We start from the raw sequence: 16238 nt of genomic DNA, 5'->3' as shown, positions 1-16238 counted from the left end.
GCAAAATAAGTGATTCATAAACAGACCCTATTTATAAGTAAAGGGCTGGCTAGTGCAACTGTGATAGTCGGGGATACTAGTTTCTTAGAGCCTGATGAATTGGATGCAAGAGAGCCTGATATAGTTGATTAGAATAAGTGAACAACCAATGTACCGTGAAAATGCCATGCCACCACTGAAAAATTACATGTTTTTAAACCGGATCTTTTTGATTAGCTTTAAAGTTGGAAACTCATTAAATTCGTTTCGTTATTTTGACTTGCCACAAATCGTAGGATGTTTCTTACAGTCCAGCCGAGTGCAGGTTTCAGGCTCAGGCGCATTAAAAGGTCCGTTCAATTTTAAATGGACTCCTAATTCTTGGAAGTTTGGATGTCATTTTGTTTGGTAACTTAATTATAAGTGAGAGAGCTAATGGACCAAAGTCGTTCCCACTTCCCAGGCCAGAGTTTTCAAATAGAGATGCACAAGTCTAATGAATTTCACTGCTCAAGCCCAACAAAGTAGCGGTAATGAAATCAACAGGAAAAAAAATAAATGCAAAAGTAGAGAAAACAGTGCATCCAGCGTATGTATATAACAGCAATTGATAGTGCACAAATCTCATTAAGTTACCTATTAGCCTCCATCTTATTCACATTGCATGTAATGTATGAAAATTCCACCATATTCAAGAATCCTCAACAATAGTAGAGAATTCTCTAATCTGGTCATAGCTCCCAATGCTAGAACTCTATTTCTTCTGGGATACAAATTTAACCAAAAATCCTTTGTAGTTGGGTGTAGAACTCACCCAAAAAGATGCCCTATGAATTGGGTAGAAGGGTTCAAAGTTCCTAAGCAAAGCAAGGGAAAGAAAAACAACTTGGAACACCCGCATCAGACTATTGGAAGCTCACCAGAGTCAAATACAACCACCTTCTTTCTGGGACGATCTCCTCGGTCTGTCTCTTGTGATTCAATCAGCCTAACAACATCAAGGCCTTCTAGAACTTGCCCAAACACAACATGCCTCTGATCCAGCCAAGGTGTCTGCCAATAAAAGAGAAACATAACATTATATGACTATAAAATGACTTCTAAATTCTTTTCATTAAGCAAATGTGACATTCCATTATACACACCAGGCCACCCGAAGTAAACATGTTAAAAGAATTTTGTTTAACTAGGCAGTCAACCATCCAGTATGCATTCAACAACCAAAAGCTACTTAAGATACCAGTTAGCCAATGCAGAAAGGAAGGAGAGAACCAAGAAAGAAGTATATTCAGAAACATATTATAATATTAATCTCCCCTTACTTATCAAAAAAATATATATTAATCTCCCCTTATATGGCATGCTTACTGTAATCAGCTGAGCTGACTGAACCCTGAAAACTATGCAACTAGCAATTTTTGAATCTTAGACAGGAGAAATAATTAATGAAACACAATTCCCCAGTTCAGGGCTTGACAAGTTGGACTGTTCACAGATCAATTCGGCACGAGCTGCACTTGCATATAGACCAGTCACCCGAGGTCCTGAACTGAACATGTTAGGTGAAAAGTGATGGAAACCAATGGCAACAAGTTAGTTTGAGAAGCCAACTGAAGTGTACCTCCTGGTTTTGGTCATCATAGTTGATAATAGCAGCCTTGGCCATGACAGTGTATCCAAAACCCCCATAGGACAAAAATAAAAAATAAATGCCCCCCCATAGAAGTTCCAAATCATAGCTAATTATAAGTGCCATGGGTATAATCATTTTCAAAACTGTATACACAAGCGCAATCTATACAAGGTCATTGTTCCCAGTAATCCATGCAAGGTAATTTGAGATTACAACCTCACCACCACCACCAACATCATCATCTACAAAAATAGAGTACTATAGTGGGTATTGGACCACTTGAAAGATAGAGACCAAATGCTCCCAAAGGTAGCGAACATTGGCCATGTCCACACAGGTTCTAAAACCCTGACTCTAGCTGAATGGACATGCAAGCCCCAATTCAAAACAATTATTAAATACGTAAAAGAAAACAAAGCCTTTGATAAGAAAAATTATCATCAAAACCAACCATCATTTCCCTCCATAAGATCATACCTGCAAGGTGGCTTTGGATCAGACCTCAGACAAAGATGACCTCCATTGTGGGGTGATGGGGGAGGCTTTGTCACAGAGAGAGGAGGGGGGAAGAGGCAGAGAGGTTTTGTCCTTGTAATGCATCCCTTTGGTTGTTCTTGAAGTTGGATTTGAGGTGAATCATAAGGCTGAGTTTCTCTCCTTAATACGACGCCTTGTAGCATTGAACCAACACCAATTGAGGTTGTTATGGCAGCAAATTGGTAAGGCTATATCCATCATATTTTGGGTCAACTTGGAATATCTAAGTTCTTGATAAGTTGTTGTTCTATAAGGATATTTAACCAAAAAAGCAACTGTAAGCTTATCCAAAGTTTCTCATATAGTAGAAAAATCTTCTAGTTTTGCATCTATTGAACACGCTTTAAAGTCTTCTCTGTTCCTTTGTAGTCTTGAGAAAAAGACTTAAGACTTTAATTTCCTGTTCACTGCTATCTTGGGTGAGAAACTTTATCGCACAGTAGGCAAAAAAAGATTTCAAAAAATAACTTGTGGTAAGAATCTGACTCTGAAACCTAATTGATGTGGGACAAATGGGGAAATTTGTCTACATGTGCTTGTGGTTGGTTTAGGGTTAGGAGAATTTACAGATCAAGGGTGAGAATTGTTAAGAAAGGAATTAAAAGGTGGCTTGATAAGTTATTTGATGCCTATTTGGTAGAAGAAAGTATGTGGGATTTTAGGGTCTTGATAGTTAAAAGAAACGCTTGATTTGGGGCTGTCGGGAAAAGGAAAAAAGAGAATCCTATGGTGTTTATGGCTGTATGAATAGTACTCACCGCGAGAAAGAGGAGAAGAAAAGAACTTTATTAATCAAAGGCCAACATGCACCAATGCTCCCAATATTTTTATTAATCAAACTCTATCTCCCTTTGAGTGTGTGTGTGTATATATAGGTAAAAGAACTTTATTAATAGAAGAGAGGCATACAAACTATTCCTATGGTAAACAGGATGTGTACTAAAGGAAACAAAACATTAAAATAACACGAATCTAAAAATTCCAAAAAAGGGGGATAAAAAGACCGCTCATTGCAGTCATCTAGTCAGACAAAGTGAGCAAGAAAAACTGTTTCAGTTCAATGCATTGTGGAATTGCTCCCCTGCTGCCCAACACCTGCCCACCCCTCTATTCCAACAAGCTAGCAGATCCACCACTTGCTTAGGCATCACCCGAGAAACCCCAAAGAGGCTAAACACAAACATCCGCCAACATGCATAAGAGCAGTGAAGGAGCAAGTGATCCACCAATTCCCAACAGTTCTTGCACATGCAGCATTTGTTGAAAATATAAATATTCCTCCTCAAATTATCCAAGGTGAGAATCTTTCCCCTGGCCAAGTAAAGGAAAGCCACTCTAGAAGGAACTTTCACCCTCAAATTACTTTTCCAAGGGAAGACATGACTTCCTCCAGTCGTTAGGGCTCTATAATAAGAATTAACTTCAAAACATCCAGTCTTTGCAGGCTTCCACACCATTTTACCAATCCCATTCCGATCAACATTAGTGGAATACAATAAAGCAAAGAAAGATTGTAAACTCTCCAACTCCCAATCTAGGATAGAACAAGTAAAATGAATATCCCAATGAATAGACCCATTCTGTCCACCCAAAACATCAGCTACAACTGCATCCTTCCTCTGAGCAATCCCATACAACAAGGGAAAGACACTGAAAGAGGAATGTGACCGCACCACATGTTATCCAAGAAATGAATATGGTAGCCACTTCCCACCTCAAACAGTACAAACTCAGAAAATCTATCCCAACCACTTCTAATGTGTTTCCAAACTGAAACCCCATGTGATCATTTGATAACCCTGAGCTCCAACCACCTATGCTGCACCAAAATTTTGTAACTATAACTAATTTCCACAAGGTATCTGTCTCACCAGCAAATTGCCATAACCATTTACCTAAAAGGGCAATGTTGGAAATTTGAAGACTTTGAGTACCCAATCCCCCCAACTGAATTGGCTGACAAGCAGCAAAGTCTTTAACTAGATGATACTTCACTTCATCCCCTTTGAGTGTGTGTGTGTGTGTGTGTGTGTGTATAAGGACTCTTTCATGTATTAGTAGTATTAGGCCTCCTAGTTTAACTAGTAAGCTGAAAACCAGATAAAAAACTAACTTGAACTAAAAGAAAATAAAACCTAAGATATTGAGGATCTCCTAAAATTTTCTAGACTTGAATAAACTACCAAAATACCCTTAATTCGCAGGAATTGCATAAATCTCAAATTTGCCCCTAGATAAAAAAGTTAACCATAACTAATAAAATAAAAAATAAAAAATAACTATTTTAACCCTAAAACATCTTTACACCATGCAACTTTTACTTCAATTGGAGTTCACATGTGAGTCTCATTGACACATGGGTCACATAAAATAAATCTTGAATAAACAAATTTACATAGTTACAAATCAATCTTCCATGACTGCATCAGCTCCATCAAAAGTCAAAACCGACTGACCCTCTCAGGTGAAGTTGGGTAGGAATGTTTCAACAGATAAATCAATTTTTAGACATTTGGACCATTGCAATTTCAATAAACAATTGGTGTGCAAACTTTTTCAGAAATTGATTCCCTAGCAAAGACAAACATTGAAAACTATTGTTCCTGCGTATGTATTCTCTAATCTCTAAAACAGGGGATTCTGAAACACAGGAATAAAGGAACATAGAATGGTAAAGCATTTAAAGTCTCTCAGCCAGTTAATAAGAAGAACATAGAAAAGTATGCATTTAGGTACCTTAACAGTGCATATGAAAAATTGACTTCCATTGGTGTTGGGGCCTGCATTTGCCATGCTAACAACTCCCGGTCCAACATGAGACACTGCAAAGCATCATTAAGGTGAGCAATGGCACAGGTGCAATCTATACATGAGAGACAGAGAGAGTAGAAAAGATGATCTACTATCACAAAAATCTAATATGACAGAAAGCACCAGCCAGTAAATTCATACCAACAATTCTCAGTTTTTTAATAGAAAATCACAATGAAACAAATATACTATAGATCACATCACCAGTCAATAAGTTCCGATATCTGATCTTTTTATTTATCCTTTTCTAACATGCAAAGATCTGAGGTGGTCTCCATAGACAAACAAACCCAACCAGCTACAATTGTTGCATGAGAAGTAGAAATTAACTTACACTTGAAGTTCTCATCTTTAAATGTACGACCATATATACTTTTGCCTCCAGTTCCCTGCAAATTCAAGTTATAGAGAATCAGTTGAGGGATCTACTAGAAAGTTCAAGCTTAAATGCCCACATAAGATACAACCAATATTACAAAATAAAAGTTACTTTTTCATTTTCCAGAAACAGAAACAAGATGGCAAACAGGAATTTTTCAAATTAAAATGGCCTATAATTTGATAAAAGATTCAGTGTTAGTCTGTTAGAGCTGAGAGGATAAAAAAGGAATCCAGGCAACTGGCCAAAGAAGTTGGAACAAGGCTTTATTCAGTTAAGTTTAGGAGCCTCATGCTACTATCAGATTACAATAAGAATTTATACTTTTTTAACTGGAGATTGCACACCTAATGGGTCTTGAACATATGATCTATTCCTACACCATGCCCTTTAATAGGATGATGGCATGATGCAGCACAAAATTCTCAAACGATGAAACAATTAACAGTAATTAGAAAGAATAGAAAAATCAAATAAAAATAGAAATCAAATGCTATGGTTGCTTGGTACGGAAAAGAAAACAAAACCAAGGAGTTAATACCAAGCATGAAAAAAAATTATAATAAAATTTAAAAAAATTACAGGTCAAACACCAAGAATTTCCTAGAATCAGCACCAAGAAATTGGAAAATTTTCAACAAAATATTTTATTAATCAAGGAAAACCATAACAATAATAAACCTTGATGCCTATAAATAAAGTTTCCAAGCTAAATCAATGAAGGAAAGGAACTACCTTTTTGACCAAGTAAGGAAAGGAAAGGAAATAAATTCCAAACCAATTACATAAAAGGAAAGGAATGGAAAGGAAAATTAAAACCTAGAAAATAAATATCACTCAGGAGATCATGTTTTGCATCTCATGTCCGCAACGGGGAGGAGGTGCCATTTGAAATCAACAAACTTGATTCTAAATCAGATCAATATTACTCATTTTGTCAAAAATCAGGGTAGCACAAACAAGGGTCTCTATTGGATGTCTGTTATAGGCGGTTGCAACTAGATAATAATACTCATATGGGTTGAACAAGTCTCAAAAGGACAAAATTTTCCTCCATACCAAGTTGAAAGAATCCATCCAATCCTTTACGTGGCGATCAGATGTTCATTTACATGTATTTTAATAACACGACTTATTAAGTAATCCAAAACTCACATGACTAATTAAAGAGGTTGTGTGATTAAACTTACACATGGATGATCATCTTGGTCGCCATGTAATGGATTGGAGGAACTTTCTCTATGTCTCAAAACTCTAAAAAGGAAGGAAAATTTTCCTCCAAGAGAAAACCATCAACAGTTCTAGATGAAGCAATTTTTGAAGAGTCTCCATGGAATTAGAACTCCAGCATTACACTTCACAATGTCTTCCTAGCACTGACATCAATGTCACCCTACCAACTTAGAATGCCAGTGGATGGTATTCTCCATCTCAAGGAGATTGCATGGAAAATTTAATCCTTCACATCTATAGATTCTAATCAACTACCAAATAGTTTCTTAGTGCATCAAGTTCCCAATTTTGCGGGGTCTAGGAGAGGTCATGGTTTATTCACTATACAAAGCTTCAATCCCTACAACTTTGGGTCAACCAAAACATTAAGTCATAACCCAGTAAAAATTATTTATCAAGGTTTCAATAAAATAACAAAGTTGTGGAACTAGGATGTAAGGGAGACAAATATATATATAGTTAAAATAGGGGTGGTGGGGATTTGAACCCTAGACATCTCCGTTGGAAATACCAAGAGGAGCCAATTGTTTCTTGGCAGGAGACAAAAATATATTTGACAAGGGAAAAGAAAAAAAAAAAACTCCAGCCATATCCATAGCCACAACTAATTTAGGGGGAACTCAAAGACTCTCAAGTTTAGAAACTTAGGTTTTCAGCTAGATAAAATACCTGTTCAAGCTGCCATCTATATCAATACCAGATGTGGTCCTATAGTTACATACAATTGTTTATACAACTAGAATGTTGCAAATTGGTTGATATTGTTATCTTACTTTTTTGATAGGTGGCTGATAGTGTTCTCGTACATTAACTTCATTGAGTTTTTACGTCGATTCAAATTTTAATGAATAGCCAAAAAAATAAATTCACTGATATCAATAATGTGATCATCATTTGCAGTGCAACAAAATATTAAACATAAACGAACTACGAAAGTATAAGCATAGGAAAATCACCCACATTTCCTTTATCAAAGTCCCCTCCTTGAATCATAAAGTCCTTGATTACACGATGGAACGTCGAACCTTTGTATCCAAAACCCTTCTCTCCTAATCAAGATAAACAGTTAACAATTGAGATTCGATGAAAACGCAACCAAAATTATCACCCAGATCAGACAACTAACAAAGAAAGCAAGAAAACTGAATTAGTGAGACAACCTGTGCAAAGGGCACGGAAATTCTCCGCAGTTTGGGGCACATCATCACCATACAATCCAATCACAATCCTTCCGGCAAGCTTCCCCACCGGATTCCCAACGCTTATATCCAAATACACTTTCTGAGTAACTTTTGATTGTACAGTAGCTTCCTGCAATTTTAACAAAATATAAAATAAAATAAACACACACACTCACATTAAGCTCTACATTTGGGAATAATACTAAAATGTTAGAAACATAGATATTTTCGCAGTAACCAAACAGAGAGTATAAGTGAAAACCCTAACCTCAGCACTGGCTCGAACTGGGCTAAGAAACCCGAGTCTTCTCCGAGAAGAAGGGTTCGACGAAGAAGTGAGGTGGCTTATACGCAACGAGGTGGAGAATGAGGATCTCCGAAGCTTGAGAGAGTTACACGTGGGAACCAGAACCCCCTTGTTCGACACGCTTGTTGGAGCCGAGAGAGACCCCACATTTGACTGCAAAATCACGAGTAAAGCAAAGTCAGAGAGAGAGAGAGAGAAATGGGAAGAAAATTGAAATCGAAACAATTATGTATGAATGTACGCCCTGCTTGGTTGCCGAGAAAGTGTGGGAAAAAGAAATGAAGAAAAGAAATAAAGGTATTTGATTTATTACAAGGGTTGTAAGTGAAGACGCCATTGACGGAGGGAGCGAAGAATAAGGTCAGGTGAGTGATAAAGTGATAATAAAGCCCGAATCACGATGAATTCGAGAGAGTGAGGAACGATGAATTTGAGAGAGGTCTCGGTGACAACTGACAATGTCTTGTGTAATTTACACAAACTTCCCTTCGTTTTTCGCAAATGACCGTTGCATCCTTTTGGCATCCCCTACGAATATTCGCGGTTTTTTCTATTTCTCCCCCAACTTTTTTTTAAGGTTATTTCTCGGTCCTTAAGCTTTGAAATATATCAATTTTGTCTCTAATCTTTTTTTTCTTTTTTTCTTTTTTTTGTCAAAATCTCTAATCTTTTTTATACCATGTAAAGATGGTTTCTTTCGTTAGATTGATGAATGAAAAATATTGATATTGCTAAAGATCAAAATAAAATATTATTTTGAAAAAATTACAACTTACCTATTTGTGGTTTGGTCGAAATTTAAGTTATCTACTTGTGGTTTGGAATTTGACACTTTACCCATTTAAGATCTGAACAAGGCCGGCTGAATAGTAAAAGCAATAGATGCAGTCGCTTAAGGCCCCAAGTAAAAAAAATGCCTCCAAATTTTAACCAATAGTGTTATTTATAATCAATAAATAAAATAATATTTTTTATCAAATGAAAAACAAACAAAAAAGAGAGAAAAATGCTACTTCCACAATATTTTTCACAACATTTTTACAACAAATGCTAAATAATAGGTTGTTACAGCCTGTTATTGATGGCAAAAAAAATAATTATAGTGGTGTTTTCAAATAGAAAACAAGAAGCAACTTAAAACCTAGGATTTGTTATGAAAAATATTGTGAATGTTACACTTCTAAAAAAATAAAATAATAATAAGAGTTGAGTTAGCAAATTTTTACTAGTTTTCATGTAGGTCTACCATTAACCCCACTTTTTTACTTACCACTATCAATTTGTCATATCAACAAGTGTGAAAAGTTTTGTCAAATTTTTTGTATCTATAAAATTTCTAAAAAAAGAAAAAATTTTACATTGTTCATGTTAATTAGTAGTAATTTTGCATCTAAAACAATATAATCAATTTTTGCCTTAGGCCCCTAAATGCATCAAGCCGCCCCTAGGTCTGAACGAAACTTAAGTCGTCTATCTGTAATTTGAAATCTCATAATGCAAGTGTTCTACTAGATTCTTTTTGATCTTATTCATCTAGTATTTTTATGTTTTTTTGTGATTTTAGAGGAGAAAGACATAAAAGTATAGCAAAATTACATATTTAGCTCATTTTAACAAAGGTGAGTTAAGGATATCTAATTGAGGAGCTAACTTCAGGTGGGTAAAGTGTTAAATTTCAACTCCAGATATGCAACTTGAATTTCAGTCAAATAACAAATGAACAAGTTGTAATTTGTCCTATTATTTTTATAAAACATAATATGTTAATAAAACAAAGAAAGCACCCATTGCGGGCATATAAAGTTACTCAGAAAGTGTAACACTTGTCTATTTGATAATAATGTTGATTTCATAATATTTTATTTACTGGCTGGCAAGGAAATAAACATATAAAGTTTATAAACTAACTTTCTCAAAAATGAGTTATTTTTAATTTTTTTTCCCTTCTTCGAGTAAATAAGTTATCAAAAACTATATTATGCTAGTCCATGGAATAGCCTCGAAGGATCATGCTAACGAGTGCCCTTAGAGCACTAGTTAAGAATCTAATTAAAGAAAATTTTGACATCATTTTTATGGGAAATGAAAAAAGCTGTCAAAACATTAATTGCCTTTTTTTATTTTCCCATAAAAACTTTCTTTAACTAAATTCTTAACCAGTGCCTTTAGAGCACTCGTTTGTAAAATAAAAAAATATTCATATATTTGTAGCAAAAAAAACAGAGAACAAAAAGGAATAGTATATTAATTATTTTTTCTAAAGATTAATGTGCTTTCTTATAAGAAAACCAACCTGAAAACTTCAACGCTGAAGGAATACCATCTCTAGTTGTTGGTTGGTCTCAAAAGTTACAATGAAAGAGATAATAAATAAATAAATAAATTATTAATAAAAAAATCGATTAACATCTTAATTTAATAATGGAAAATGGTAATTATCCAGCGCCATAAGTTAAAACTTTATAAAAATAAACAAAAAATAAAATCATATCTAGTAAAGACCACATTTACAACAACAACAACAAAAAAGTTGGTTGTAACAGGATTTTGGTAACAAATTTTATCAAATCGTTACTAAATATTCTAGGAAGATTAGAATGTCGACGTAAAAACTCAGAAAGTCGCCACTACATGTGCTTTATGAAAAATTCATAATTCTTCACGACCCTTTTGGTTGTTTTTCAATTAAGCCCCCCAGCTCAAAGTCTCTGCAAGCCAAAAATGGCAATGAGATTTAAGCCTCTGCTTTCAGTTTCAGCACCTCTTCACCATTTTAATTACTATTGTCCACAACCCATTTCTTATTTTTCAAAGGAATCCCAGTTCAGAATCTTAGCAGCCAAAATGGCCACCACCAGTGAACCACAAACCAAGACTCCTCCTTCTCAGACCAAAATAATAGACTCACATTTACATGTATGGGCATCTCCCCAAGAGGTAAAACCACTCTCAAAGCATTTTGGAAAGTACTTTTCTTGTTTCTTAGAATATCTAGAATGAGTGAAATTTTGCTTTTTTTTATATTTTTTTTCTTAAGGCTGCAGATAAATACCCTTACTTTCCTGGCCAAGAGCCCACTTTACCAGGAAATGTTGATTTCTTACTTGAGGTATGCCTTTTATTCAACCTATATGTGTTTTTCTGTCTCTGTATTTGCTGCTTTTATTTTATGATATTTTTGATGATATATTTTTTAGTTTTTGGGCATGGGCTATTTTTAATTTCTGTCATAAAGAATCTGTTTAAGTTTGATTAAGTAACTTTGGTTTTGAAGGATGTGCTTATTCTAATCATTTTGAATATGAAAACAAATCCATTTTGTCATTTCCTTCTTAATATGCTGAGTTTGGAGTAACTGTTATAATGTCTTACACTCTTACTATCCACAGTGCATGGCAGAAGCAGGTGTAGATGGTGCACTGATTGTACAGCCCATTAATCATAAGTTTGATCATTCTCTTGTGACAAGGTTTGTTGAACCCATATTAAGTTTTTAGATATGTACTAGATTTTGTTTTAGATATGTACTAGATTTTGTTTTACTCCCTTTTGTGTAACAATCAATATTTCAAAAAGCTTCAAAGTCACATTTATAATTGTTTCTTGGCATGGATGAAAACATCTTTTGCAGCTTATATGATGTGAGCATCTAACCAATATAACTCATATTGGAGTCATGGCTTAAAAGTTACACTAAACCTGAGGACCCATCTATTCCCTATAAATTGGAATTTTCAAAGATCACGATGGTCAAATGTGAGAAGTTCATCAGTTGGTTAGCATGTTTTAAAACTCCTCCACTTTTAAGCCACACTTCGTTCAAGAAGTGATCTCTGGATCGTGTTTGCTAAACAGTTAATTGGCAGGACTCATAGTCAGATCTTTCATATATTCTTGATGTGTTTTATTAATTATAGTAGTTTTTCTTATTTGATTGCTTCCATGTTATGGTTCTCACCACGTAACACTATAAGGTATTGCCTTATACCAAGTTAATAACTTAATCGTTGGACAGTGTCCTGAACAAGTACCCAACCAAATTTGTTGGTTGCTGCCTGGCAAATCCAGCTGAAGATGGAAGTGGGGTTAAGCAGCTTGAGCATCTCATTTTAAAGGTCTACTGAATATCTCATATAACCATGTACCACTCTTTTCTCAGAGCATTAATGTTGACACAGTGTTCTTTCATGATAGGATGGCTATCGCGCTGTTCGCTTTAATCCATATTTGTGGCCATCTGGTCAGCAGGTAGTAATCACCAAGTGAGCATAGTCTCTGCTGTTTATCCTGAATGTATTTTCTTTCTTCCCCTTTATTTCATAGATCAATTTTGTGAAAACTTAAAACATATTTTAGGGGTTTTTTTGGCACTAGTTATCTCATTGTCTAGGACAAAGCAAGAAAATTTTCTTATACTCTTTTCACATACATTAATCTCGTAAATGCTGTTTGTCCACTCTAGCCCCTGACATCCCAGGCAAGCAAATGGTTCATGAAAGTATAAATATAAGGACAGAAACTAGCTGTTGAGTTCTAAAATTGGAAGTTTCTTTCCAGAACTCCTATCAAATGGTCTGTTTATCCCTTTAAACTATATCACAGATGCATGTAATACTGAAGAGGGCAAAAGGCAATATGCCATATGATAGAGAATCATATAAATGCTACTGCCATTAGGATTGATGTTATTAATTTCCTTGCAGCATTCCATCAAATGGTGTGTCCTGATCCCCTTACATCTGTACTAGATTTAAGGCAGTGCAAGGAAACGGCAGATCTCATCTATGCACATGCGTTATTATTTTTATTTTTATTTACATGTTGGATGGTTTTGGCAGATGACAAATGAAGTTGGCAAGGCTATGTTCTCCAAGGCAGGAGAACTTGGAGTACCAGTGGGTTTCATGTGTATGAAGGTAGTATGATTCTTATCTAGTCCACTCAAACCTATATAAGTAATTACAAAACAATAATCTAAATAAAAGGTCCCAACCTATTTCTTAAATTTATTTTAACATATTGCATTATTTTACTCTGTTTTCACATTCTTAATTACTGTGCATTCACCTACTTAGTGGCTGGGGCAATAATTGGCACGTAAGTATTGGATTACAGGGGACAAGATGATAATATATTAATCAGATGTGTATTTCAGGGTCTCAGACTGCATCTTTCAGAAATTGAGAAACTGTGCACAGAATTTCCATCAACAGTTGTTTTGCTTGATCATTTGGCATTCTGCAAACCACCAACGTGAGCTCTTTTGTAATTTGACTCTGTTAAAAGAAGCTTTTCAATCTGCAGCTAGATAGAGACCGTATTAACTTTCATACTTATTACATGTCAATTTGCAGAAATGATGATGAAAGCCTGGCCTTTTCTGAGCTTCTAAATCTATCTAGATTCCCGCAGGTAACATGTCCTGAATACCTTTAAAAGACACAGCATATATGCAAGCCCTGATTATTTCCAGCTACTGTGGCCATATTGAGATCACCAAGGTTGATCATAGTCTGACTAGAATATCATATGAGAACATTATATTTTCACTTGTGCTGGAAGCCTTGAGATTGAGAGAAGTTGTTGTTCTTTTATAATTGCTATACTTTGTCTAGAGCTTTACCTTAGGCGCCTTAAGTTTTTTGCTAGACAGAGAGGGCTCCCAGGGTAATTGAGCAAGAGTACTTAAATTGGTTTTAATATTAGTCCTGATATATAACTCATAATACTTGTTCTTCTTTTCTTTCTTGCTAAGCAATTGTTAACAGTTATTCAGTTGATAACTTAAACTATTCATAATTTGGCAGGTTTATGTGAAATTCAGTGCACTTTTTAGGGTGTCAAGAATGCCATTTCCATATCAGGATTTATCCAACATATTTTCCCAAATCATTTCCAGCTTTGGTGCTAACCATGTCATGTGGGGCAGGTAACTCTTATCTTTTCTTTTACTCATTCAGTTTAAAGATAATATTTCATATTCCCAGCAGGGGGGGGTGGTGGGAATGGAAACATCAAATGGGGAAAAAAAAAATTTCTCAACATCCTATTATGCAGCGACTTTCCATTTGTTGTTCCTGAATGCGGTTATAAAGGAGCAAAAGAAGCAGTGTCTCTTATTGCCAATCAAGTTCCATTATCATCATCTGAGTTGGAGTGGATCATGGGTAAAACAATCACACAACTCTTCCAAGGCCAGTGGATTCAGTCTTAAGCAATGCTGTCAGCGTAAAATGTTGGCTTGGATCATTGAGAAATTATTAAATTGAGAAGATGGTAATCTTCACTCCTATTAGTCGTGATTCTAATGTAAATTTTTTTAAAAATTTTATAGTATATTGCCTATAAATCTCCAATTACATGCCTTATACTATGGGACTGATAATATTTTGGGATCCAAACACCTTTATGGCTTTATTTTTATACCTGTAACAAATTGTGTTAATTTAAACCCCCACACTTCCATTAGTGTGACAATGAAAACCCTCAGTCCCACTTCATTAAACTTAACTAGCAAGGAATTTGGCTCCAGCACACACACACAAAGACATTGTCTTTTCTGAAGACAATGGCGGTGTTTTATGTTGAATTCAGAGACTGCCGAAATTTTGATGGTTTCAAGCCTAATCAACAATCAAAACTATTCTTGGGTTGTTATCATACTGAGAGAAGTATTTGTTGAAGAGTCCTGCAAGGCTGTTATTCCCATTAGAAGAACTCCCAAGCCTCTTAAATTGATGTAGCTTGGCTCTAAAAATGGATTTTTTCAATTAAATTAGCTTATCGGTGTAGTCAAGCTGATAGATCCAATCATACAAGATGTGCTGGATGGAGGAATTTGTGGTACTTGAAGGGTCATGAAACATTATAAATTTTGATGTGGAGAATAGTTGTTGGGACTCTTCCAACAAAAGAAAGGGCAAGACAAACTATTTCAGATTGACGAATCTTCATGTTGCATTCATGGTGTTGAAAAAGGAATCAAGTTTTGCATTTCTTCCAAAAGTATGTCTTGGCAAAAGCTGTCTGGTTTGGGTTCCAATGGAAATTCCATAAAGATGACTTTTTGGGTAAGGCCTAAAGGGAGTAACTAGTGAGCAATTCTGTTTATTTGCACGTAGTCATTGCCATTGACTATATTTGGAGAGTAAGGAATCAGTTGCAGCATGGAAAAGCCAAGCCAGATATAAACTTCTAGTTGTGTAATAAAACAGTTCTGGCAGTTTTTAAAGTTGAATACTGATGTAGCAATTTCTAATGATACAGTGTGCTTGTCAACTGTTCCCTGTGGCTGAAGCTCTTGGTATAGAAAATGACCCCAAAGAATGTATAAATGTTTTGACTAAAAATTGGCTGCCTTCAGCTTCAGTCAGCCTTAATCAAAGATATTGAATTGGTTTGCCAGAGCTTTGAGGAGTTCCCCTTTAACTAGGTTGAGTTGTCCATGTTTTAGGAAAATGGGCTTTAAGAATTTCGTCTGTTGGTTGTCCACCGCCAAGTACTTTTCCTTCTGATCTATTAAAATAAAGCCTTGGCTCATGACCCTATCCCTTTATGAAAATAGTTTCAAAAAAAAAAAAAAAAAACTGCTTGTTTTGAAATCTTTGGTAGTGTTCTTAAAAATACTTTGGAAAACATTTTTCGATGTTTCTCTTACGAAAAGTTACCATTTTGCTATATCTTATGTAGATGTCAAATGACGACTTTAATTTTAGTGCTTTAAAACATTAACATTGTACAACTAAAATCAAGTAAGCACAATCAAAATAAAATTATTGATAATTTAAAATAAAACTAAAAAAACTACTGTCAACTTTTTTTAGTGTAAAAAGAGAAAAGAAGCAAATTTTGAGGGTGTAAATTATCCAAGTTGGAACACCTCTTGTAGATCACCATTGATTCGTAGCCTATCATCACCAAATGGATAGGTTGTATAGGGTCTTGAATCGGGTCATAAACATGTCGAATATATAGTTATTACCCATTATTCATCCAACCTATCTATTATAGGTGGGGACCTAACCCGTTCATTTAACTAATTTCGCATTACATGCATAATTACAACATTGAAACCTCCAAAAAGAAGCTTGAATTTTTTTTTTTTTTTTATGCAACTTTTAAAAGTTGGGGACAATTGTAGAAATTTTGAGACATCAAATTTTCATCATCTATCAATTC

General features: G+C 35.1%; 2 protein-coding genes across 2 annotated transcripts; one reads left to right on the top strand and one right to left on the bottom strand.

Moving 5' to 3' along the window:
- Positions 1-546: 546 nt before the first annotated feature.
- On the bottom strand, positions 547-8546 carry LOC126718119 (photosynthetic NDH subunit of lumenal location 5, chloroplastic). Its single transcript, XM_050420195.1, has 7 exons — positions 8374-8546; positions 8022-8213; positions 7733-7883; positions 7533-7621; positions 5295-5349; positions 4886-4971; positions 547-1032 (listed from the first exon to the last, which is right to left on the bottom strand). The coding sequence occupies exons 1-7, from the start codon at positions 8395-8397 to the stop codon at positions 880-882; spliced, it is 750 nt and encodes a 249-aa protein (XP_050276152.1). The 5' UTR covers positions 8398-8546; the 3' UTR covers positions 547-879.
- A 2179-nt stretch (positions 8547-10725) lies between these two features.
- On the top strand, positions 10726-14483 carry LOC126718118 (uncharacterized). The gene is made up of 10 exons (XM_050420194.1): positions 10726-10997; positions 11098-11169; positions 11450-11529; positions 12076-12175; positions 12255-12308; positions 12899-12976; positions 13216-13313; positions 13415-13472; positions 13868-13989; positions 14118-14483. Exons 1-10 carry the CDS (start codon positions 10782-10784, stop codon positions 14272-14274), a joined length of 1035 nt encoding a protein of 344 aa, XP_050276151.1. The 5' UTR covers positions 10726-10781; the 3' UTR covers positions 14275-14483.
- Positions 14484-16238: the final 1755 nt, after the last annotated feature.

The sequence above is a fragment of the Quercus robur genome, chromosome 3 (assembly GCF_932294415.1).
Source record: "Quercus robur chromosome 3, dhQueRobu3.1, whole genome shotgun sequence".
Classification (NCBI taxonomy): domain Eukaryota; kingdom Viridiplantae; phylum Streptophyta; class Magnoliopsida; order Fagales; family Fagaceae; genus Quercus; species Quercus robur.
Note: the sequence above shows the minus strand (reverse complement) of the source record. Positions and strands in the feature narration are given on the sequence as shown.